The sequence below is a fragment of the Schizosaccharomyces octosporus genome (genome assembly GCF_000150505.1).
Source record: "Schizosaccharomyces octosporus yFS286 unplaced genomic scaffold supercont6.2, whole genome shotgun sequence".
Lineage (NCBI taxonomy): Eukaryota > Fungi > Ascomycota > Schizosaccharomycetes > Schizosaccharomycetales > Schizosaccharomycetaceae > Schizosaccharomyces > Schizosaccharomyces octosporus.
The window spans coordinates 698,961-724,332 of NW_013185620.1; the positions used below are offsets into that span (position 1 = coordinate 698,961).

General features: G+C 37.5%; 11 protein-coding genes across 11 annotated transcripts; 8 read left to right on the plus strand and 3 right to left on the minus strand.

The window, feature by feature from the left end:
* Positions 1–319: 319 nt before the first annotated feature.
* SOCG_03946 (DUF89 family protein) lies at positions 320–2,092 on the plus strand. The gene is made up of 4 exons (XM_013163855.1): positions 320–436; positions 559–1,623; positions 1,672–1,792; positions 1,846–2,092. Exons 1-4 carry the CDS (start codon positions 397–399, stop codon positions 1,955–1,957), a joined length of 1,338 nt encoding a protein of 445 aa, XP_013019309.1. The 5' UTR covers positions 320–396; the 3' UTR covers positions 1,958–2,092.
* A 249-nt stretch (positions 2,093–2,341) lies between these two features.
* Positions 2,342–4,877, plus strand: SOCG_03947 (inorganic phosphate transporter). The gene has a single exon (XM_013163856.1). It carries the CDS (start codon positions 2,719–2,721, stop codon positions 4,441–4,443), a length of 1,725 nt encoding a protein of 574 aa, XP_013019310.1. The 5' UTR covers positions 2,342–2,718; the 3' UTR covers positions 4,444–4,877.
* A 506-nt stretch (positions 4,878–5,383) lies between these two features.
* SOCG_03948 (uncharacterized protein) lies at positions 5,384–6,236 on the plus strand (the record flags this gene model as incomplete). Its single annotated transcript, XM_013163857.1, has 2 exons — positions 5,384–5,590; positions 5,631–6,236. The coding sequence occupies 2 exons, from the start codon at positions 5,384–5,386 to the stop codon at positions 6,234–6,236; spliced, it is 813 nt and encodes a 270-aa protein (XP_013019311.1).
* A 199-nt stretch (positions 6,237–6,435) lies between these two features.
* Positions 6,436–7,155, minus strand: SOCG_03949 (uncharacterized protein; the record flags this gene model as incomplete). Its single annotated transcript, XM_013163858.1, has 1 exon — positions 6,436–7,155. The coding sequence occupies one exon, from the start codon at positions 7,153–7,155 to the stop codon at positions 6,436–6,438; it is 720 nt and encodes a 239-aa protein (XP_013019312.1).
* A 503-nt stretch (positions 7,156–7,658) lies between these two features.
* On the minus strand, positions 7,659–9,963 carry SOCG_03950 (alpha-amylase Aah3). The gene has a single exon (XM_013163859.1). It carries the CDS (start codon positions 9,480–9,482, stop codon positions 7,770–7,772), a length of 1,713 nt encoding a protein of 570 aa, XP_013019313.1. The 5' UTR covers positions 9,483–9,963; the 3' UTR covers positions 7,659–7,769.
* A 1,472-nt stretch (positions 9,964–11,435) lies between these two features.
* Positions 11,436–13,425, plus strand: SOCG_03951 (DNAJC11 family DNAJ domain-containing protein; the record flags this gene model as incomplete). Its single annotated transcript, XM_013163860.1, has 4 exons — positions 11,436–11,483; positions 11,554–12,758; positions 12,808–13,243; positions 13,282–13,425. 4 exons carry the CDS (start codon positions 11,436–11,438, stop codon positions 13,423–13,425), a joined length of 1,833 nt encoding a protein of 610 aa, XP_013019314.1.
* A 301-nt stretch (positions 13,426–13,726) lies between these two features.
* On the plus strand, positions 13,727–17,875 carry SOCG_03952 (alpha-1,3-glucan synthase; the record flags this gene model as incomplete). Its single annotated transcript, XM_013163861.1, has 1 exon — positions 13,727–17,875. The coding sequence occupies one exon, from the start codon at positions 13,727–13,729 to the stop codon at positions 17,873–17,875; it is 4,149 nt and encodes a 1,382-aa protein (XP_013019315.1).
* A 52-nt stretch (positions 17,876–17,927) lies between these two features.
* SOCG_03953 (TAP42 family protein) lies at positions 17,928–19,442 on the plus strand. The gene has a single exon (XM_013163862.1). The coding sequence runs from the start codon at positions 18,215–18,217 to the stop codon at positions 19,181–19,183; it is 969 nt and encodes a 322-aa protein (XP_013019316.1). The 5' UTR covers positions 17,928–18,214; the 3' UTR covers positions 19,184–19,442.
* Positions 19,443–19,555: 113 nt separating this feature from the next.
* Positions 19,556–20,893, plus strand: SOCG_03954 (WDR89 family WD repeat protein). Its single transcript, XM_013163863.1, has one exon. It carries the CDS (start codon positions 19,744–19,746, stop codon positions 20,737–20,739), a length of 996 nt encoding a protein of 331 aa, XP_013019317.1. The 5' UTR covers positions 19,556–19,743; the 3' UTR covers positions 20,740–20,893.
* A 201-nt stretch (positions 20,894–21,094) lies between these two features.
* On the plus strand, positions 21,095–22,372 carry SOCG_03955 (tRNA guanylyltransferase). The gene is made up of 4 exons (XM_013163864.1): positions 21,095–21,430; positions 21,469–21,769; positions 21,836–21,940; positions 21,987–22,372. Exons 1-4 carry the CDS (start codon positions 21,195–21,197, stop codon positions 22,131–22,133), a joined length of 789 nt encoding a protein of 262 aa, XP_013019318.1. The 5' UTR covers positions 21,095–21,194; the 3' UTR covers positions 22,134–22,372.
* Positions 22,212–25,128, minus strand: SOCG_03956 (ULK/ULK protein kinase Atg1). The gene is made up of 4 exons (XM_013163865.1): positions 24,954–25,128; positions 22,785–24,896; positions 22,580–22,739; positions 22,212–22,529 (listed from the first exon to the last, which is right to left on the minus strand). Exons 1-4 carry the CDS (start codon positions 25,053–25,055, stop codon positions 22,405–22,407), a joined length of 2,499 nt encoding a protein of 832 aa, XP_013019319.1. The 5' UTR covers positions 25,056–25,128; the 3' UTR covers positions 22,212–22,404.
* Positions 25,129–25,372: the final 244 nt, after the last annotated feature.

Consider the following 25,372-nt stretch of genomic DNA (forward strand, 5'->3'; position numbering starts at 1 on the left):
ATTGCAAGAGACTTGGGCGATGAAAGTTGAAGATATCTCACAAACACTTACAATGCTTGAATTCTTATTTCCATTGTTTGTTTACTCAATATAACACAAAGGCACTTTAAGTTTATATCAACCGATCTTCTTCTCAAATATATAAACCTATCGCATAATCTTGTGACCTGATCGCTTTGAGCAAAGTAACGTTTACGAAAATGTACTAAGCTCGCATACTGTCATAAGCTTCATAAGGTAATTTACGTCGTGAATAAGGCACCCTTGCGTAATAATTGAAATTGTATTTATTATGTGAGTACTGCAACTTCTGCCTCTAACCAAAAACGACTTGTTAAAAACATCGTTAAACATATTTTTGAAGCTTCATTGCATGCTTGATTAATCTCGTGTATAATGACAATGACGACCACGAAATTGGTGCATCCAGCGAAACGTATGTTGCAGGAAAATGTAAAAAGCTCAACATGACTTGAAGAAAAGAAAGTCGGTAGCTTTTCAGTTTTGTTTGGTTTTTTTCTGTTGTTTGTTCTATTGCTAATCTTTCTTGTTTTTTAGCATACGCTATGACAAGCGATCCTGAATCGTTTGCATACGAATGCGTTGTTCGGAGATGGCCTACCATGCTATCTAATGTCATTGACGATATTTCCCGTCATGTATCAAAGGCGCTTGAGGCCGGAATGTCTGAAAACTCTTCTTACGTTACTCAGGGAAAGTCCATTATCAATTTGCTGAGCCAACTCAAATATGACATGCAGCACAACCGTCCTTTGATACACCTTGAGGGAGACAATTCCGATTTGGAGGATTACAATGAAGAATTGACTCAGTGCGGCCCCATGACTTGGGGTGACGCTCCTTGGCTTTACTCCGAATGTTACTTTTACCGAATGATGAACCTCTTTTTACAAGCTCACTCGGAATGGAAACGCCATGATCCCTTTTTCGACCAGAAAGATTCCACTTTAAGATCCAGTCACGTAGCAGTTGAGGATCTGGCTGTCCGATATGTTAATCTCGATCACGAACTAGATGCTCTCAAAAAGCATCCCAATCCCCAAGCAGCCTACATGATCTTTGTTGAAATGGCCCAAGTTGCCTTATGGGGTAATGCCACGGATCTAAGTTTATTGACAAATTTGACGTATGAAGAACTCCAACAACTTCAGGGCCGGAAGGCTGTGGAAGAATCTCAAAAAAATGTTTTGGTGAATGACTTTCCAAAGGTCTGGGAAAAGCTTCAAGAGCATCCAGGTGGACGTGTTGATTTTGTGTTGGATAATGCTGGATTCGAGCTCTATGTTGATCTTGTATTTGCAGCTTACCTATTGAAAGCTAAAATTGTTGACACAGTTATTTTGCATCCAAAGGATATTCCTTGGTTCGTTTCTGACGCTTTGGTGAATGATATACCTCATGTCTTTACTTCTTTGACAACCTACTTCTCCGGCGAAAGTATTCATCAACTTGCTTCCGACCTTCAAGAGTTCCATGCTGAAGGAAAAATTTTGATTCGCCCCAACTGTTTTTGGACCACCGCTCATTATTTCGGTCGTATGCCTGAGTTTGCTCCTGCTTTAGTGGAAGATTTGGCAAAGTCAGATATGGTTATTTTCAAAGGTACACAATATTCTTTTATCGCTTGATCATTTTACTAACAGACTTTAGGCGATTTGAATTACCGCAAGTTGACTGGTGATTGTGAGTGGCCCAAGACAACTCCCTTCGATGTTGCTCTTGGTCCCCTTGCTGGCAAATTCAACATTTTAGCTCTTCGTACATGCAAAGCGTAAGTTAACTTTTATTTTGGTTTCCTTAAGGCTAATGCTAACCAATGTTTAGTGATGTTGTTGTCGGTCTCGAAGAAGGTGTTTACGAAAAGCTCTCTGAAAATATGCCTCACTGGGAGCGAACAGGGAAATATGCTGTTGTTCAGTATTGCCCAAAAAAGTAAACACTCTTCCATCTGAATTCATATGATCTATGACTCTTAAAACCTCTGTAATTTGTTCAAATGTACTATAAATAATGACAAGTCAGTTAGTTTCAATGAAAAATACATAGTCCCTGTAACTGATATCGTACTACCAAAGCATTTCTGTTCAAGTATTCTCGAAATCTATAAAGCTTTCCTGCTCCCTATTCTTGTCATGACAAAAACAATACTATCACAGATTTAACATTCGACAATCTCTTGATGGTTTCATGAACCCGTAATGATGCTAGTCCACCTTCATTATACTCGCAAAAAGCCTTTTGTTTATTACCGTATACCACACTGCAATGCACTGTGGTATTTTTTAAATCGGAGATTTCCTCTCATAAATCATCTCCGACGTCCTTTCACATAGCGCACTACTTTACCTCTCACTAGTAAAATTTCAGCATATCGGATTCCTGTCGGAGGAGCTACGCCTTTTTACTTCATAAAGGATTGAGACTGTCCTTAACACATAACCACTTACCTTTGGTACGCCGTTACTATTAATTGTTTTGACCCTTTTTGGTCAATTATCGCATTTTAAACAAGTCAATTCTTGTTTAAAAAAGCGTTTTTCAAGCTTATACCTTGTCTCACACGCTCAAATCTTATAGTCGATTTCTTCCTTGTGGATTGATTGTTCTGTTCATCCTTCCTTGTTGTGAGTGTCTTCTATTCTTATTTGTTTTTTTTTATAAACATCTTTTCTTTTGTTAAAACTTTCCAAGTTGACAATGGGTTTCAAATGGAATCCCTTCTCTAAAAGCAAGGAGCCCAAAGAGCCTCTCCCTCTTGAACAGTATGAAGCAGCCGAACAAAAAAAGATTTTTGGCTTGGTCAACAAGCAAGAGGCTAAGCTCCTCGCCATTGCAGGTACCGGATTCTTATTGGATAGTTATGATTTGTTCATTATTAATCTGGTAACCCCTATACTTTCTTATTTGTACTGGGGTGGATTAGAAGGCCATGAGGATTACCCATCGGGGATTCGCGGTCTTGTAAATGCTGGTACGAACATCGGAAACATTATGGGACAGCTCATTTTCGGGTTTTTGGGAGACTTTTTTGGCCGCCAGTTCGTTTACGGTAAGGAGATGATGCTTGTTATTATTTCTACTATACTTTTGATTAGTCTTCCGGATCGCCTTCCTACTCCTCTCGACAAGTCCATGTGGCTTTTCACTTTCCGTGTGCTACTTGGTATTGGTATCGGTGGTGATTATCCCATGTCCGCTTCCATTACATCTGAACAGTCTATGATTCATCGCCGTGGTGCTTTGCTTTCTTGGATTTTTTCAAATCAAGGATGGGGTACTCTTGTCGGTTGTATCGCTACTTTAGTTATTCTCGCGTGCTATAGAACATCTCTAGAGGTGCATGGCGATTATCATAAGTTAGATGGTGTTTGGCGCATTCAATTCGGTATTGCCTTGCTTCCCGCTTTCCTTGTGTTGATTCCTCGTTTAAGGATGAAAGAATCTAAACAATTCAAAGATTCAAAGAATGTTCATGCTCTCAATGAAGCAGAGACTAATTCTCAAACGGATGACTTAAAGAAGAACCAAGAAACATTTACTTCTGCAGATTTGCCACAACCCGTTGATACTGCAAAGGCAACCGAAAAAACTTCCGGTTCTGTACAAGTTGAACCTCGTGACAACTCTTTCATGGCTTCCAAAGAGCCTCCTTCTGATAAAGCGGAACAACAGGATCAGGAACAAGTGAAGTCTGGGTCCACTTTTGTCGCCTACTTCTCCGAGTGGAGACACTTGAGACTGTTGCTTGGTTCAGCTATCTCCTGGTTCCTTTTAGACATTGCGTTTTATGGCGTCAACCTGAACCAGTCCGTTATTCTAAATGAGATGGGCTTTAACAGCGGCAAAAATCAATACAGGAAACTACAGAGAAATGCTATCGGTAATCTGATTATTGCCATCGCTGGCTATGTTCCTGGATACTGGGCTACTGTATTTTTAATTGAAAAAATGGGCCGTAAATGGATTCAAATTCAAGGCTTTGCTATTTGCTCTCTTTTATTTGCCGTACTAGCCGGAAAATGGCACACCATCTCGACTGCTGGAAGATTCGTTTGCATTGCGCTTGCCCAGTTCTTCTTTAATTTTGGGCCAAACACTACTACATTTGTTTATCCAGCTGAAGTGTTCCCCTCAAGAGTTCGTGCTTTCTCTCACGGAATTTGTGCAGCAAGTGGCAAAGCCGGTGCAATTCTTTCTGGTCTATTGTTCAATAAGTTGACTGAAGTAATTGGTTTTGACAAGGTGTTGTGGATTTTCTTTGCATGTATGATTTTAGGTATAATTTTCAGTTTACTTCTACCCGAAACTGCTGGCCGTGATGCGGATTTGGTTGATCGCCTTGAGATTGTTGCCATGCAACAAGGAAAAGATTCCATTATTGACCGGAGCGAGAAATGGGCTTGGTGGAAACATGGTATATAATCCGGCATCGTGTTTTCCAAATTCTGTTGACTACAAAGTTAGCAATCGTTGATAATTGTTTGTTATTGTTTGTTTTTATTAGTATTTTTATCTGTTCAAAGTTTGAAGCTGACACTTCTGAAGTTATGTAACTTTTGAGTAATTTAAGCTGTTCTTTTGACTCTTCCAATGTTTATTCTTACTATGTTTAATTTTATGTGTTAACAGGATTGATGTATACGGCTGTTTTATTGTTGATGTTGTTTGATCAAGAGATTAGGCAAATAGCGGGTTGCCATGAATCGGGGGTTCTTTCTGTGATGTTTGACTATTTGTTTTCTTTGATAGTTCCATCAAGAAGACATATGCATTTCTACATATGTATCGGTGGAAAAAAGAAACGAAACTTAAGCATTGGTTTAATTAATAAATATTTATTAAAGTTATGTCTTCCATTTTATGTGGTCACAAGGCAGGTAGTTATTTGTTGATTGTTAGCTATAAGTAGTAAGTTCATGTTGTTGAGTGATTTTTCGATCTGTAAGCGTATTATATCACCGTTATAAAAAGTTAAATTTGATTTTCCTTTAGAGGTTAGTATTTGGAATTCAATGAATGCCTGATTTTCGTAGTGAAAGGTTTATAAACACTTTGGGCACAACAAATATATATATATATATATATATATAAAAGAATATCTTCTCTTTTTTATTTTTATTTTTTAAGAATTCAGTGAAAAGCAAGGTACATTCGATCAGAACTTGCTGGCGTTCAAGCATTGCATTGCAACCCGACTCTAGTATCCAAGAATACCCAGCGTGTTTATTTCGAGGATATGGAAGGAAAATGAACATTATTTTTCGAATATAAATTAATTGAAAGAGAATTTAACTAGAGAAAGATATTAAATAAAGGAATACTAACCGTAATTCTTGTTTGCAATACTTTGTTCGAAATAATTATGAGTGCGGCATGGAGGAAAAAATTACCACATATTCATAAATCAGAATGCTTAAGTGTTTATAAAGGGTTATTGAAATGCTGTAACCGATTTGTGGAGCCTGAATACCGGTCCATCCTTTCAGAAATAGTACGAGCAAGGACCCGACATTATCAGCATTTAACTAATGCGTATAAAGCCGAACACCTTTTACAAAATGCCAAAAAAGTAAGAACCCAGTTATTGTAAGAAGCTAACATTAGCTTAGTACCGTGAACGACTTGAACTGGTTAACAAAGGTCAATTGCCGGTGGAACATACACGGAGGGAAATACTAAAAAAATTTATATCTTACTCAAATCGAGGAAAACAAGAAATCCCTACAAAACAAGATCAGTGTTCAAATTCAAAATTACCAAAACCCCAAAAGTCAATGTCTATTCACGATTATGTTCGCGATGGGAAACCTCTTTACCATTTTGTTTTGACGACAGGAGGGGATACTTTTTTACGTCCTAAGTACTGGCCCCAAAGTGAGCACAGAAGTATGATGTTGAAGAATCGTATCAAGACAAAAGAACATAGACACCAACTTATTCAAGCAATGAATCGTATGGTCTATCATGCGTCTTTAGAAGACGACTTTCTCGAACCATATACAAATGAGGACGTAGGCTTTGCGGAATTCCTCACTGAGAATGTTCACGAAATTGGGAAAAAGCTTGAAGGATCTTATAAGCAGGGGTCTAAAGCATGGCATATCACGAGCCAGTTATATAGAATGATTGTGATGGAATCTGAACGACAACGACTAGAAAAAAGGTATTTCAAGACCTGGAAAAATTTAAGAAGGATAAGGCTTAGTCATAAATAATAAGCATTTTTGATGACTTAGATGGCTGAACATTATAGTACAATAGTCAACGTCTGAAATGCATGTCGTGAAAACCGATGCTCGCGATAGTAATGCGACTGTTAAGTTGAATCTTAAAAGTTCCATCGTATCAATCCTTTCTTAGATATCGCAGTGTTACCATTAAATATACAACATATAATAAATAAAAAGGATTTGGTTAACCGGGACCTAAAAGATTATCCTGCGCTTGCATTTTATCCTGCATGTTTGGCGTATGCTGTGAGGTTACCCATTTATTCTCAATGTCCTGTAACTTTCGTAAATCTTCATCATCAACAAAAAATTCATCTCCATCGTCTTCATCTTCATCATTCAATATGCAATTATTAGCAGAATCCTCTGGTCCCTCCTCATCTAGGCTCTGTTGTGTCTGAGTAACCTCTGTACCTGAACCTTGAGAACTGCTTGCTTCTTGCTCAACATCCGAAGGCTCATCATCGTTAGAAATTGGTTTATTTGTGTCGAGATAGCTATGATTGTCTTCAATGCTTTTCTTCCTTTGTTTTTCTCTTCTATCCATCGTAGCTCGTAGCAAGCTCACCAAGTTAGATACACGGGATAGTTTATTTTTTGGTTCTGGATTTTCGTCCGTATTCAAATCCAAAGTCCTTGAACGCTTTAAGGTATTCTTTGAATTATCTCTACTGACAGACTTATGACTTGTTGTACTTGACGGCATAGACACTGATCGATATACAACTTGGTTTTGCTGCAATCGGTCCCAAAGATTGACTACTGGATCATTAATTATTGGATTTGAATTTCCTGAAGACTTAGTAAATAACTGTGAGATTTGCTCATCAGATAATGATTTGCTTTTCAGTGGAGATAGTTTCCAGGAAACACACGGCTGATCATTCTTTGGAGAATTCGGCATAATCAATATACTTTTAAGATAACTTCTTCGATGTGAACGATGAACTTGCACAGAAAGCCTTTAAACAACGACTGACAGAAGAAGCTCTAGATATATAGTTCAAACCGGAACGTAATTCCTCTAAATCGTTTATATTTGTAATTTTTTTACTTTAGAACCTCTTCGGTCAATCAGAAAGTATCTGTTTAACTCAAAAAATCATATGTAGATTCTTCGTCCGTAAATTGGAAGATTTGCAGTCTTGCTTATATAAAAAAGCGTTGACAATAATTTTACTTAATAAACAAAAAGGGAATATTTGGTATTAAGCGAGTGAAAACCATAGAACTATATACTTGAAATATATCGTTACTGCATTAAAATCAGTAGGTAACGTTGATTTAAACCGACTACCAAAGAATCGTGAAGACTTTTATATACATTATTATTTTTAGTGTTTACCCATCATAAAACTAAGTCAACATTTATTCAGTCTTGATTGATGTTCTTTACTTTATTATATCTTACACGTTATGCATTTATCTAAAACTAAATTTATCGAGTAAACTGACAAATAAAGAGAACAGTATTTATCAAACAAATTCTAAAGATTACAAAAAAACATCTTATTTCCTTTAGCAAAAGAATATGAAGGCTAAGGTAGTAAAGACGAAAGCGAAAAACAATGTCTCAAACGAGGGGATAGCCCGATGCGAAGAGGACATTGTAATGAGACTATGTGAACCAGCAAAAGAACGGGTAGAATACGTGGGAGAGTAGTACGAGGTGTAGACAGTAGTAGTTTTTTGACGAGCTGTGCTAGGCATGACAGTTTGATTGATCGTAGGTAATGAGAAGTCAGACAACTTAGTATGAGGATACAAAACCATTGGATATCCACTAGTAAGTGAAGCAGTAACAGTACCTCCCTGTCCGACAGTTAAAGTTCGATGACCAAACACATCGGAAATGACCTCTTTTTCGCTGTATTGACTAGGTACTTTGTAAACAGTTCCATTGCTCTTTATTCCAAGATTATTATAAATAAGGAGAACATCATGCTTTTTGGCAGCCACGTGATCCACGTCGGCATCTATAATGTCGTAATGATCATTAGTAAATTTGGTATCCTGTTCCATAACGTGTTTTCGGAAATTGACCATGGTTTTAATCATAGTATAGTAGGGATTAGTTTGATCATAATTAGATGTCCAAAGAGCTTCACGATTAGAAGGGTCTGTTCCACCATAGAAGCCTTGTTCTTGTCCATAATAAACAGAAGGAATACCATCCCATAAAAGAGCAAAACTGTATGCAGACATAATAATTGCTTGATCATCTGTATAAGAAGCATAACGAGGCAAATCGTGGTTATCTAAGAAAATAAGCATGTTTCCTAAATCAGCCTTCGAACAAGTATCAGTAGTAATCAACTCCATTTGTTTTTTAAGCGTTTTAAAACCCTCAGTTGGTTCAAACTTGTCATGGGCCATAAAACTAAAGTTGAAGCCCAAACGGACAATATAATTGGTTACACCTATATCGTAATTCATATAATCGCATATAACTTTAGGATCATAATCGAAAACCTCACCAACAGCATATACACCAGACGATTTAACAAAATCCGGGAAAAATGTTTCGTTCATCATCTTCACAGCATCAATACGAAGACCATCATATCCATAATGTTGAACGGCTTGTTTAATATGTTTATTGAGATAAGACTTAACAGAGTTGCTTTCCACATCCAAATCAGCAAGAAGCACACCTGAATTTTGCCAACAGTCCTGGATATTTGTCTTATTATTTTTATTCCAGTCAATAATACAGTAAGGGTGATAGTACTTTTCGCTGTTGAAAGGATAGACAGCGGAATAATCAATATCTTTATAAGGACCAGCAAAGGCCATAGAGTTTACAACAGTATCAATCATGACCCATATGTCATACTTATGAGCAGCGTTAATTAGGCTAATGAGATCATCTTCGGTACCAAAATGTTCATTTAGTTTTTCGTAATTTGTGTTCCAATAACCGTGGTAGGCCTGACCAGCATTATTCGGATCACCCTCAATATTCTTATCAACAGGAGAAATCCAAATGGCCGTAAAACCAAGATCGCGAATATAGTCTAATTTCTGTTCAATACCTTTCCATGAGCCACCGCAGTAGCTGTTGGAAGCTGGATTGCAAGGATAGTCTGCACTTCCTTCTTCTCTAGCAAAACGATCCGTTACAATTTGGTAAATAATTCTAGTTCGCCATTCTGTTGGAGTATGCGCGGCAGTATATCCAAAAAACGTAACAAGGAAGAAGGAAATCAAAAGAGATAATGGATTGAACATGAGAAATCGTATAAATCCTTAATTTATGGGTATAAATAGTATAAAATGCTCCAGTAAATGAGAGGTATGTGATGACAAAACGTAGATTTACAGATTAAATAATGAGGGAGAGATGAGAAAAAAGAAAGCAATTAATGAAAGAGAAAAGAAAGTAATAATGAGAAGAAAATGCAAATGAAAATGCAAAAAAAAGAGGGATAAAAGGGAATCAGATATTTTTCAAAACCAAACTGACCTTCTTTTCAAAATCGTAATTTGGATAAGCCAAGCTTCCGAAAAAAAGAAAGACGCGAAAAGCTCAAAAGGAATTATGTTAAGGATATTTAACAACAAATTCCTATTTTATAAAACTCATATATCTCTTCACAACAAACTTCTGAGTTTTTTGCTCTACTGAAGAAAAATGAAAAATAAAGTAGAAGGAGAGTTAACTCAGCCCTCCGCTTGAATATATGCAGCAGTCACCAGTGCTACTTTGGACCATATTTCTGTACCTTGAAAACTCTCCTTATCGTAGTTTGTGAGCATTATCGTAACAACCTTATCTTGCTTGCAAAATCTTTTTGTATTATTTTCGTTTTAAGATGACTTTGTCAATGGTATTTTGATACATAGTTTTCAATCTACCGCTAGAAGGTGCAGTTTTTATTCTGGAAATAGATTATGGTAGCCTACATATTTTTATTGTCCAAACAGCTAGTCTTCGTAAAATCGTATCTCCAAACGTACTTTGTAAATTAGAGTGAATTAAAAACCAGGAGGTTCATGATACTTTTTGACGAACTCTGGAGTTATCCATTCAGAAAATGATATATCTTCAGGAGGTAGTAGATACACCAGCAACCCCTTTTCCTGTTGTAGTTTCAACGATGTTGTACAAAATGGGTATAAACGAAAGTAACAATTGACAAGAGGTTCCTTCATAGAGACTCAAGGTCCATCCCATATAAATAAACATGTTGAAGTGTTCATGTTATAAAAGTAAATTCTAGCGAAAATGCAGTAATCAACTTCATTGCCTACACAGACCAGGTATTTCTATTGATGTGAGACAAAACAATTATACAGAGCGTTGAAATAGTAAATTCATTTAATTAGTTAATTTGTATGTGTCAAATACTAAAGGAATGTATTCCAAAACTTCGTTGCGGATTCTAGCTATCGATGTATGATTTCAGTTTCATTCCAGAATTCATTAGTATCGTCTTGGGCTCGTAATTGTACCAGTCCCATAAGCTCAAATTTAAATTCTATCAATTGCGTATTTTACTTATTGTAGTCAAACAGAATTGTAAATGTTACTAGTACATGTATTAAAATGAAGTATACGGGTGTATAAGCAGCACTATTGACTGGAGTATGTCCCTCCGATTCGAATGGGTTAAGTATAGCATCTAACTTCTCTGTCCCAATGGTTAAAAACTTTCTTTCACAATTTTTTTTATGTTTCTGAAGCTATAAAGTTTAGTTTACTTTGAGCTTTTATGATTACTTTCAACTAACTTTTTTGGTTCTCATCGTTCGGACTTTGCAGTCGTGTATTCCTTATTCGGGTAACAGATCTATAAGAATATACTCTTTTCTGTAATCTTTGTAGAGCTAATGCTCGTCATATTAGACTAGAAATTCAGAGAAGCGCGTTCCCGATTTCGATAGTCAAGCTTACTGACTTCATACTTTGGAATTTGATACTGGAGTAACATCAAGAAGGTGACAGTATGATCAAGAGTAAATGTTCTATGAATCGGTAGTACATGGAACCTGCACGTATTTTCGACGCTTAAGCCCTGTTATCTCTTTCTTCCTGTTTTTTACTAAACGATAAAGAAAAAGAAAAAACGAAAAGAAATCACGTTCTTTTGGTGGTCTATAAAAGTGTCGACAACTTTAACTATTGTTAGAAAATATATTCAAATATTGCCCTGACTTCATGCAATTTTAACGAAATATATAATGGAAGAAACAAAAGAATTGTACGAAGTCCTCGGACTTCCTGTTGATGTATGTAGAAACAATAAATGCCTCATGGCGATGGGTAATTTTCTTTTACTAATTGCTTTATGAATGACAGGCTACTGCAGAACAAATTAAAGATGCATATTACAGACTGTCAAAGCTCTTTCACCCGGATAGACATAATCTTGAACAGAAAGTAGTTGCGGAACAAAAATTTCAGCGGGTACAAGCCGCTTATGAGGTTCTTTCAGATCCCATAAAACGTCAAATCTACGATAAGTATGGCATGAAAGGACTAAAGGTTGACTGGGACATTGGTCCGGCTGGGCAGTCAGCCGAAGAATTGCAACAAACTATCCGTGAACAACTTCAAGCTAAAGAGTCTCAGAGTCTGGACTCGTTGATTCAAAATAGAACTGAAACAAATGTCATGATTAACGCTACTCCCCTATTTGCAAAAAACTTGCGTGTCCGTAACCCATTGGCATTAGGTATGGCTTCAACCAGAGAATTAACATTACTTGAACGTTTCTCTTTGGTTCAGTGGATATCATATCACTTAAAGACTTCATTTAGTATCCCATTAATTACTTCCAAAAACTCAAAACTTCCTATACCAAAATTTTTTCAAAGTTCTTCTGAGGATGATGAATTTTCTGACCATATCGATGATGGTGAGACTGTGAATGGATCAACGCGTCTTATTTTCATTTCTGAAGCGTCCGCAAAACTAGGAGCTAGGGCCCAGCCTTCTCTTTCTGCCGTTCTCCGACACCAAGTGTCTCCTCGCCTAAGCACTGAAACAGGTTTGTCACTTTTACGCCCAGGGGTTGCTACTCTCAAAGCCGTATATGCTATAAACAACGAAACTTTTGTCATTCCTATGGTGCGCATGGCTTCCTACAAACGTCCACCTCAGGCTACAGTCGTAGTTGGCCGTCAAATTTCTCGATATGGCACGCTTTCTATACGATGGAAAACAGGTAGTTGGTCTCTAGGTAATTGGGGAGCTGCTTATCCTCCAAATAACGCATCATCTTTTTCCTTAATTTGGCAACAACTCAAACCTTCACCAGATGATCCTTTTCCACTATTGAAATGGAACGCCGAACTGACAGCCGGTCTTATGTATAGTGGAATTGCTTGCAATTATAATCTTTCAACCTTAGGTCCATATCAAATGCAATGTGGAACATCCCTCAGTACTGTAGGAGGTTTGCAAGTAACCGCAGATGCAAATCGAAAAGTTTTCCGTCACAGCGCCATGGGTATGACTATAGCTGTTGCTGTTCCATCTGGTGCTATCACTTTGAACATCAGGTATGTATCTTTACTTTTATATTTGAATAGCGTGCTAACAAAACATTAGTTGGTCAAGATTAGGTCAGAAGTTTTCTTTCCCTATTATGTGGAGTGGTGCATTTGACAGATCTTCAATCTTTTGGGGATTGGTTTTACCTATAGGCACAGTTTTGGGCGTTGATAATTTCTTTTTACGCCCCAGACGTATATCTGAGTCGAAGCGTAGGAGAGCTCTTCGACTGCAGCAGCATAAAAAGATACATGAAACTAAGAAAGAAGAGGCTGAGCAAATAGTCGCATTAATGAAGGAACTTGTTCAAAAAAAGCAAAAAGTGGAAGCTGACAAAGGCGGTCTCGTTATTGAATATGCAGAATACAGAACTATTCCAAAGAACTCAGTCTTACGTAGGCAAAAAGAACACGCTATCAAACAGGATGTTACTATTCCAATTGCTTCTCTGGTTGACGATTCCCGATTAGTTATCCCTTCCAGTGTTTCCAAAGTAAGTAATAAAGACAAAAATCCAATCTAACAAAGCAGTCTTCGATTGTTGGAATTTATCCTCTATTCTCTGACGATGATAAAGAATTGCTAATTGTTTATAAATTTCACCAGCAATCTCATCGTGTTTTGTTACGTGAAAAACAAGGGGTTCTTTTACCTAATCGAGGTATGTTCATATAAAAATAATCAAATATACTAATAATAAATTTTAGAACACAAACTATTGCACTAAAGTGACTTCTTTGTTTATGTTTATATGGGGTTCCCGCCAAAGGGTTTGTTTGTTTACATAGAAGCAGGTACATATAAGTGCTATCAACGCTCATCATTTTTCAACCAGAACAATCCCTTGGAAGGTAGGACAAACTGTAGTCTTTTTGAAGACTAAGTGAGTAGGGGGTTTTTCGTTAATTTCTGACTGTATCTTGCCGCTTCCTGGTAAATTACGGTGCTTTAGAAAAACGATATTCTTGTAAAAGTTATGTTCATTTCTAAATGTACTTATGTTCTGCAAAGACTTTTCTTTTTTATAGGGCTATCCTTAGCAGAACAAAGAACGGCTAGTCAGTATGGCATTGACGAAATCACTTTATCCGCTGGAACAGTTGAGCCCCTTCCTGAACTTCATCATTCTTTGATAGGATCTAATAATTCCATCTTTGAAATTAATTCTTTAGATTATTCAGCGAATTATACCACCGACGATTTATGGTCTTCTGAATTTTCAGCGCCTTTAACTGAATATTCCAACCTAAATAGTTCAATAGTGGGGGAACGATTTGCTGATTATTTTAATTCTTTAAATTTTGAAGGAAAGGCGGCACTGGCTGCTTTAAACGCCCTAAAGCATTCATACGGCTCTTCGCATGTCCGGAGGTTCACCCCTTATGAGCTTTTTGGGCAATCACAATGGATTGAAGAAGCCACCGAAATTAATCATGTCGGTTGGTCAATTATGTTCGACAACCTTGGCCGATACTTCACATTGGAATTAAGAGGACTTCGTGAACTTACTTTCTCCTTCTTCATTCTCTTTGCCCTACTACCTATTGCTACTGGGGCCCTGACAGTTTATATTTTTAAAAGAAGATATTACGCCGTAACTTTTAATGAAAAGGGTCGGTCAAAAGAATCCATTAGACAACTTCAAGAAAATTCTGTCGTGGATTTCGATGATTCGTCAAAATCTTCAGCAACTCTTGCTTTACCAGACAACGATGAACCATTAGTAGTAAGGGATCCTCCCCATGAGCGTTTAAGCATTTTATTTGCTACCCTCGAATATAACATCCCGGACTGGAACATCAAAATTAAAATCGGCGGTTTGGGAGTAATGGCTCAGCTTATGAGCAATAATCTAAAACGCTACGATTTAATTTGGGTAGTACCTTGCGTTGGTGATATTGTTTATCCGGTTGCTGAGACAGCACCTTCTATCATTGTTAAAACTGTCAACCAACAGTACGAGGTAAAAGTTTACTATCACTACCTTGAAAATATAAAATATGTCATCCTTGATTGTCCTATCCTAAGGAAGCAAACGTCTCGCGACCCATATCCACTCCGTATGGACGATTTCTCATCTGCTATCTTCTATAGTATATGGAACCAATCTATTGCAGCTGTGATGATGCGTGAAAATCCTGACATTTATCATATTAATGATTATCACTGCGCTCTAGCTCCTTTATATAACCTTCCCAAAATTGTGCCCTGTGCTGTCTCGTTACATAATGCAGAATTCCAGGGTCTTTGGCCTCTTCAATCGGAAAACGATTTAAGAGATGTCTGTGGACTTTTCAATATTCCTAAGTCGGTTTGTAAGAGCTACGTTCAGTTCGGTAACGCTTTCAATCTAATGCACGCTGCAGCCTCGTATGTTCGTAAGCATCAATCTGGCTTTGGTGTAGTTGGTGTTTCCGATAAATATGGTCACCGATCCTGGGTTCGTTATCCTGTTTTTTGGAGTTTAAAGAAGGTTGGACATTTACCTAATCCCGATCCAACTGATGTCGATCCTGTTATAAGTTCTGAACCAAAACAATTGCCTAGCTTTGCGGAGTATAATGAGAAGAGAAAGGCTGAAAAAAGAAAGGCCCAAGAATGGGCTGGTTTAACTGTTGATGATACAGCTGACCTTTTAGTGTTTGTCGGACGTTGGTCCGTTCAGAAAGGTATCGATCTCATCGCTGACCTTGCTCCTACATTGTTAGACAAATTTAACACCCAGATCATTGTTGTTGGTCCTGTAATTGACTTACACGGAAAATTTGCTGCTGAAAAGTTTGCATACATTATGGAGCGGTATCCCGGACGCGTTTTTTCTCGTCCTGAATTTGTTCACCTACCTTCATTCATATTTGATGGTGCTGATTTCGCGCTAATACCTTCTCGTGATGAACCCTTTGGATTGGTAGCAGTTGAATTTGGTAGAAGGGGAGCTATCTGCATTGGTGCTCGTGTAGGTGGGTTGGGAGAAATGCCTGGATGGTGGTATGCGGTTGAATCTTCAACTACTCCTCATCTCTTAAAGCAGTTCGAAACGGCTTGCTGCAGAGCTTTGAACTCTCCAACTACACTACGTCATAATCTTCGCATGGCAGCTATTCAGCAACGCTTTCCTGTTACTGAGTGGGTCGCCTTGTACGACAAGCTAATAAAGAAATGCATCAAAACCCATAAAAAGGCTGTTAAATCAGTCCCTGTCAATGAAAAATCCAATAGCAATTCTACTCCTCTACCGAGTATCGAAGTCAATGATACGAACGGAACTATGGTTGCAAATAAACAAAGCCCTGAAGTTGAAGAAGTCCCTGATGCTTCAGAACCAACTAACTCAGCAGGTGAGAGGAATCGTGTAGTACATGGGGAACTTAGTCCGGAGAAACTTGACGAGATTATGGAGACTGATAATGATTCAGTTGCGTCCTCGGTAGGCAGCCGGCCTTTATCGGAATTAACTTACATATCTCAAAGTTCGATGAACCTTGGATCTAAACTCGACGTGAGATTTATCGACGCAAACGGAGTTGCGATTTCAGAGTTTTCTTCAGCCTTAAGTGATTTGACAGCGGAAAATTCGAAAACGAAGCTATGTATTGATAACTTCTTGGTGAAGGTTTTACAGAAATGGTACAACGAAGAGCATCATTACTATCGAACGGGCTTTCGTCCTCGTTTTTACAAATATTTAAAAACAAAAGGTAAGAAACCTCGAGAAGTTGATGATGGCTCTAGTGTGCTTTCCGAAAGGTCATTTAGAGAAGGATTTGGGCCTGTCAGAGGTGTCGCTGGTCATCAGTTGTCTACATGTCAACGAGTAATGTACGTGAAGGTGGTTGGTTGGCCGCTCTATGCTATTTTTCTTGCTCTTGGCCAAATCTTGTCAATCTCTTCGTTTCATTTGTCTCTTTTATCCGGATTTGAAAGAAATCATATTGCCTCTCTATATGTAGTAAACGGAATATTTATATTATCTACCTTTTTCTGGTGGGGTCTTTACAGAAATTTTGCAAGCATTCATTGTTTGTCGCTTCCGTTTACCGTATATGGCTTAGCATTCAGTATGACCGGTATCTCATCTATGCCTTTTATTCCATTTACAACGAGAGGTTGGCTGAGTTATGGTGCTACCTGGATCTATGCTATTGCAGCATCTAGTGGGCCTTTGTATTTTACTCTGAATTTTGAAGATGAACATACTAAAGGCTTAGGCTCTTGGGTTACTCGCGCTTGTATTTTACATGGTCTTCAACAGTTGTGGACAGCTTTGCTTTGGCTTTGGGGAACATTATCCAGTCATTTAGATTGGAACTATTCCATTTTAATTAAACCCATGAACAATATCCTTGTTGCAGCCGCTGTTTTTCCAATTGCTTTCGTGCTTATGCTAACTACCATTATGTTGTACAAAGGTTTACCTCCTTTTTATCGACAAACACCCGGGAGCATACCAGCATTTTCGAAGGCTTTATTCCATCGCCGTGTAGTTATATGCTTCTTACTAATGGTAATTAATCAAAACTTCTGGATGTCTTCATTAATCAGTCATGGATGGAGATTCTTTTGGAATTCTGAACTCACAGTACTATGGAAAGTTATTGTTATGATGATATGTTTCCTTGTATTTTTGTGGGTTGGACTATTAGCTTTATTAGGGAAGCTATCAAATACTCATACTTGGTTGATTCCTGTGTTGGGTCTAGGCTTTGGAGGAATCAAATGGCTTCATGTATTTTGGGGAACCTCTAATATCGGATTCTTTTTGCCCTGGGCTGGAATTTCAGGAGCATATCTAGGACGTGCACTATGGCTTTGGCTGGGAGTTTTGGATTCTATCCAAGGAATTGGATGTGGTCTTATTCTTCTCCAAACGCTTTCTCGAAGACATGTGACAAACACTTTATTAATTGCGCAAGTGATTGGTGCTTCAGTTACACTTTTGGCATCTGCGATATCACCCACCAAGACTGGACCTGGTAATGTATTCCCTGATATAACTGCATATACAACAGTTGATGGCGTAAAACCAATCGCTAATGCTGCTTTTTGGATATGTCTTTGCGTAAATGTTATTTTATGTGGTGTCTATCTAAAATGCTTCCACAAAGAAAATATAAACAGGCCTTAGTGATTAACTTTTTCATGGTCTTTTTTAATAGTTTAATATGATATTTATAAGTTTTGTACATTAGGAAATGACCTATAAAGATTTCAGTAGCATTATTGTAAATTTGGCATAATCTCCCTTAAAGAGCCTGACTTTTGAAACTTTCTCTTTATTCTGATGTGGTTTTCATATATGAGTTTATTTTGATAAAACAGCCAATGGAAAATTGACACTTCAATCACTTTCTCTTACACGTCAAGTGGTCCACCAAAATTATCTTAAAACTGGAACGTCTCTATAACATATCCATAAAAGGCCTTAATTCAAGGGTTCTGAAAGGTAATAAGAAATTACACAAGCATGGATGCGAAATCTTTGAAAGAATTGTGGAACGAAACAAATCATTTGAAAGAAACTAAAGGGATCTCTCAAGAGACAGTTCCACAATTGGTAAAAGGATACGAGTCCTGTCTTGGCTTGGTCAGAAGAGCACGTCTATTCTCTTTGAATGAAGACATTGATGAAGTGAAAACGAGTGAATTGAGATATTTACTACTGGATTTTGAGGTCGCGAAGTGTATGGAACAATGGATGCAAAATGACCGACTAAAAGTCATTGAATACTCAAAAACTTGCTACGAAAATTTCCTTCGAATTTGCGAAGGTTACGGACTGAAGCCGTTACCAATTTCTTCGTTTACAAAAGATACAGATGCAAGAAGTACAAAAATTGCACGGTATAAACTACGAAAAGATATAGAAAACGAAATTGGATCCATGACCAAAGAACACATACAGGATGAAGAATTAGAGCGAAAGGTGTGGATCAACAAAATACAAATGGCGATAGAAGACACAGTTGACGATATGAGACACATTGAAATGGAGATTCAGATTCTGAAAAGTTTAGAGAAGCAAGCACATGAAAAAGACATAAGTCAAAGCCAAGAAACATTAAGGAAGGAAGAGCAAAGAAATCAGGATCGCAATACTTGGAAACTAGATTCACTTACCAAAGAAAGCCTTTTGGATCCAAAGAATAGACCTATACAGCCATTTACGATTGTTTCAGATAGAAATGCGAAGTCGAAAAACGTTTTTGGACCTGGTTATAATTTACCGACAATGAGTGTGGATGAATATTTAGATGAAGAAGCTAAGCGTGGAAATATTATAAGTCAAAAGGATAATCAGAATCAGCAAGGATCCTCTGAAGATGAAGATGATAATGATATTGCTGATGCCAAAACTATGAAAGCACGATACTGGGATGAATATACGGAAGCCAATCCTCGAGGCAGTGGAAACACAATGGTTAATCGGGGTTAAAAGGACTGGAAATTTTGAACGAATTGAACAATTCATAGTCCATATACCCAAGAAAACTTCCTTCCTTTTTAAGAACTGAGTCTGCTAACGCGATTAACTAGTACAGTCATATGCCACAAACAACTGATTCTGAGCAATCTACATAATGAAGCGGTTTTAGTTCTATCTTAAAATATTGAATGTTATTGTTTTAATCACTCAGCACAGTTTTTATTTATTTATTTTATTTTTTTCAATTCGCAAGCGAATACCTATGGTGATTTGTTCGATTTCTGAATATAGTTATTGAAATAGTAGAAATATATGATTATGATTGTTAAACGAACAACCAGCCGTGTGCCGTAAATTCTACATATTCTCTCTTACGGCTAACAATAGTTAAACCACTCCCAGACAGTGTGATTATTTGCACTGTAGAGACGTAGTTAATTTTCTTTTTTGTTCGGTATAGCCAGGTAATTAGACGAAAAAAAAGAAAAAAAAAAGGCTATTCTATCATAATATCTGCTCTGTCGTTTGTTTAGTTTTTCAAAAACATCTAGAAGTACTCGCTATTAACGATGGTCGCTGCCAAATCTTCTGTCAGGATCGGAAATGACGCCGAAACATATGTGTTTGACATAGCTCAACTGAAAGATCAGATAGCTGCTAGCTGCTCTAACGGTACTTGGGCTTGTTATGACAAGACAACTTTACGAGAATCATTCAAAGTTCCAAATGCTCACTCTAATATCACAGGTATTATTAACTATGAGAAGCATAATGGTGTATTAACTTGTGGTACCGACGGAAAATTACACTTGTGGGATATACGAAATTCACCATCCAAGCCAGCTAGAACTTGGACTTCACAATCAGTCCCCTTAACATGTTTGGCAGCGAATCAGACGGAGCAGATAGCAGCTGGTTCTGAATTGACACGCTCTTTAGCTTCCATCTTCTTGCTAGATGCTAGAAATGAGCAAAAGATCATCCGTCAATGGAACGATGCTCACAACGATGATATAACCAGTTTACAATTCCATCCAAAAGATAATAATTTACTACTTACTGGGTCCGTGGATGGACTTGTTAATCTTGTAGACATTACTAAAGACGAAGATACGGAGAATATCGACGAAGACCCATTGTTGCACGTAATTAACCACGACGCTTCTATTCACGTTGCTCGCTTTTTAGGTAAACGGAGAGTCTTGGCATTGTCTCACATGGAATCTTACGCTCTGTATAAGTTAAAACGTGATTCAGACGAGAAAACATGGACGAGTAAAGAGGTTGCTTCAGAGCAAGACTTACGACAATCGCTTCCATGTAGTTATGTAATTGATGCTTTTCCTGGTAATGATAAGCACTCTTATATGCTCGCTTTTGGCTCTTTTTCAAGTAATGAGACTCAGATAGCTTCTTTGGACGCAGACACCGGTGCAATTCACAAAAATGATACCATATTTGAACGAATGAGTACTGAAATTTGCCGAGCAATTACCTTTGACTCTAAAAATCATGCATATTACATGGGCGGTGAAGATGGTATGCTACAATGTTTTACTGTATGATTTAAAAAGGAGAATAGGAACATATAAAATTAGAGTGTCTTATTTATTAGCTTTTTTTTGGTAGTTTTATATTAAAAATCATCCAGCGTTTTGCTTGTACTCTATAGGCAACATTCCCTCAGATGTTGAATGGATTTTTAAGAGCATATATTAATCTGAGATGCTATGTATGGTCATACTTCTTATTGTAATATATATAAGCATATATCTTTCGTATTTAGTGATATTGTTATTGAACATCTTAATATTAATGTTTAATACAATCATATCCTTAGCTACATTACTAATCATTTGTGTAAGCATATGTTGGTAATAAGATACATGGTTTAGCATATTATCTAATTTTTATGAACGTCGTTCACTTAAGACAAGTAAACAAAACTTACAATATCCACTTTATTTCCTGTACATAGTGAATTTTGGTTGTTCTAGGTTGGATCTTTGGATTTCTCGTAATGGCTAACTCTAGATTTGAGTATGTTAAGCAATATGAGCGAATAGATAGATTATTACCGGAAACATATATTGTAATTCGAATTGATGGCAAAGGATTTCACAAATTTACTAAAAAGCACGAATTCGAAAAACCCAACGACCTTAGATGCTTGAGTTTAATGAACGCAGCTGCTAGAGTGGTAATGTCTGAATTTACAGACATTGTATTGGCATACGGGGATAGTGATGAGTATAGGTAAATAATACCTAAATCTATAGTATCTAACGGAATAGTTTTATATGGTCAAAAAGTACTGAGTTATATGAACGAAGAGAAAACAAATTGGTATCCCATGTATGCTCCTTATTTACATCTGCATTTGTGTTCAATTGGCCTCGATATTTTGATATGCCACTGTTATCTCTCCCTTCATTTGACGGTCGTGCCGTTTTGTACCCAAATATTAGCGTTCTACGGGATTATTTGAATTGGAGACAGGTTGACTGTCATATAAATAATTTGTACAACACTACGTTTTGGGCTTTAATACAAAAAGGTGGACTCACAAATACCAAAGCGGAAGAGTACTTAAAGGTAAGTAATGGTATTGATTGCCGTCGGATTGTATCGTTAACTTGTCGGTCTTTTGGGATCGTGTAGGGTACGGTTAGTTCTCAAAAACATGAAATTCTCTTCTCTCAATTTCATATAAATTATAATAACGAACTTGAAATTTATAAGAAAGGTTCCATTTGGGTACGGGAGGTAAGTCTATCTTAAATAACATCGTTCTGTTGCTTACCTAGTTCAGCCTGAAGAAAATGAATCAGCTCCTTCTAAACACGAAAAGTACTCTACGAAACAGAAACGAAAAATGGGTCTACGATTACTTCATGTTAGCATTATTGATAATCAGTTTTGGGATTCTCGGCCTTATCTTAACATCTTGCTTAATTAAATCCGTTTGTAAAAGCATGAAGTCAATGCTAAGCTGGGATAGCAACAGCAAACAGTTTTACTACTACTTTAGTTGTGCAAAAAATAATTTATTGAAGCCGTAAATTTGCATGCGAAGCTTCTCTATTATCAGTTAAATATAGATTAAATAATTAAGTAAAAAGATATTAGCGGTACAATACGGGTCATAACAAAATTAGTCGAAAATCATAAGTGTGAAATAGACTGGAAAAGAATTACCTCCAACAGCGTAAATAGAAACAGGTGATTATTCATGCATAATTCGTAGCAAAGGTCACGTTAGCTAATCCTTCAGAAACCTTATCTGCCACGTTTGGAAGACTTCCTTGAAGTTTTCCTTGTAACAAGTCCAAACGTTTTGAAATTAGTGTGATTACTAAAATTGTTAGACTTATAGATCATCTTAAAATATGCAAAGACACTTACATTTCTGGATAGTAAAGGTATTGTTAAAGTCCTCAGTGCCGCTAGGAGTCGAAAATTCACCTTCAAGTAGTGACTCCAATAAGTTATTGGCGACTTTGTAGCTTTTAAATGAACTGAACACATCATTTCCAGAAAGTTCCGAGGTAGCTGCGTTCCGAGACTGTAAAGTTAGTAGATAGTATCAAAATTTACCTTAGTAACTTACTATATCTAAAGCCCTTTGGTAGATGAGTTGCGATGCAAATGCGGGTTTGGTGATACGTAAAGTATTAGCAAAGGAATATGAATTCACAACAGCCTTCAAAAATTCAGATTTTTCAAGGCTCTCCATGTATCTTTTTTGATACCATTCCAATGCTTCTCGACATTCAGACGTATTCTTCTCATCCTTGTTAGACAAACCGGTTGAAACAAAATTAAATGCAATTTGAAGGAGCTCAATATCTCTTTGGTATAAAGTCAACGACTCTTTTACTAAAGAAACCAATGATGCTGAAGTGAGCCGAGCATCTTTTAATGTATCATACTGTGCATCGTCAATTTCTAATGACGGAAGTACTTGTACCAACTTCACCTCGGCCATATGAAAAACAGCATTTGCTTTAGCAGCAAGGTCTTCTAATACTTCCATCAATGTTTTATGGATAGTTTGGTTAACAGGTGCGTTTGTACGGCTCGGCAAGCCAGTTTGCTTAGGTAATGATTGAATAGGACTTTTACTTGCAACACCATCAATCCCATGATTTAGTTTGGCATTGGCAACATTAAGAGCTCTTTCCAACGCACTTTCATGACTGTCACCACTGGGCGCATTTGGTAACGATATAGGTGTTTGTTCAAAAGCCCTTCGTAACTGCGTAACCGGCGTATGTGACATATAAGGATTATGAGGCGGGTAGGCATTAGCTTTCATGTAAGGTATAGGAATGCGACGGGGATGAATATATGTTTGGGTGTTAGACGGTAAACTTTCCGGTGAAAAACTTCCGTGAAAAACGTCTTCGTTAGGAGAAGCAGAATTTCCATTCACAGAGCGGTCCCGGTTTTGAACATGGTCTATTTCATCATCGGAATGATGCTCAAAGGAATTTACATTATTTCGATCAACAACAACAAAAGTACTACTTTTGTCGGATACATGGTTATTATGGTATTTATGCTCGGAGATGGCTAAATTCGTTTTAGAATTAAAATGTGAAGGAAAATTGCTTGCAGGAGGTGCACTTTCAGGTGGAAAAACAGCAGGGGCATGTGGCAATGCCGTACCGTCTTGTACATAACGGGTAGAATGTCGTCGCTGGGATATATTTGTAGGTTGTTGCACAGAGCCTTGGGCCTGAAAGGCCTGTCGCAATAAGCCACCAGGAGGGTTGTTCGGGTTGCTTTTCGGGAAAAAATCGGTAATATATGCAGGACTAGAAGAAGGGATATTAATACCTTTAACTGCGTCCTGAATATCACTACCAGTCAGTGAAGATTCATCTATCACTGGAGCTGTAATTACCATACTGGCAAAAAATTGGTCGTAATCGATACGGTCTGCGGGGTTTTGCTTTAACAGAGAACATATTAGTGCCTTTATATCCGAATGAATGAACGCTTCTTCTGGAAATCTTATCACATCTTTTGCACGCTGGATACGGCGTAGAAGTTCTACATGGTTGGGAGCTTTAAATGGAGGTTTTCCTACAGCCATCTCATACAGAACAGCACCAACGGACCACAAATCTGCTTTCGCATCGTATTTTTCATATCTCAAAATCTCAGGAGCCATGTATAGAGGGGATCCGCAAAGAGTTTCGGCCATGCTCGACGTTTGAAGGTAGCGAGCAAAACCAAAGTCAGCCAGTTTTAGCATGGGTAATTTGGGGCTACCTATGAATTGGGGATGCTCCTCCAAAAAAGCTTCAGTTGGTGGAGGTTGTAGAAGCAAATTCTGAGGCTTCACATCACGATGTATCAGAGATCGGGAGCGCAAGAACTGGAGTGCAGAAGCCAATTGCTTCATAAAATGACGAACTAAGGTTTCATTTAATCCGGCTTTATAAACAGGTGGATGGTCTACGTTAATCCAGGCCAAAGAAGGTATACTGCTAAATTTCTCTCGTTTCCGAATGAAGTAGCTGAGATCTCCCAATGAACAGTACTCCATAATAAGATGAATGAATCTGCCGAGTTTAATGCAGTCTATTAATTCTACAACGTGCACATGTCGAATTTCCTTTAGTATTGATATTTCGCTTTCTAAGTTCTCCAGCAGCTTCTTGGTTAATTTTTTCGTCAGCACACTCTTAATTGAGACCACACGCTTTGTTTCCTAAATGGTAAGTTAGTTCTCTACCCATTTTTAGCAAGCAATTCACTTTTGACTTACCGAATGCTTCCCCTTGTAAACAATGGCGAAAGAGCCGCGTCCAATTTCTGATCGAATAACATAGGGACCGATACTTTGATTGTTGTTACTATGTGCGTTCATACAAAAAGAATTCCACAATATATGAATGAAAAAAACTCAATTCCCAATAATTCTATTGTTAACATGGGAGTTGGTAAAGACATCATTTGAGATTATCAATTGCCTTTATCATCAACATATATAGAGAGCTCACTCGAGCTCCCTAATTACTAACACCACGATTTTAATGTTGATCTATGCTGTAGTATGCGTATGTACTAGATAAACGAAATTACTGCTGGTTGATGAAAGTTTTAATGAAATTAGCATCAATTTGCCAACTGTTCCTGCCGTGGTACTTACCATACTAAAGCCTACCCTTCTACTACTCTACTAAT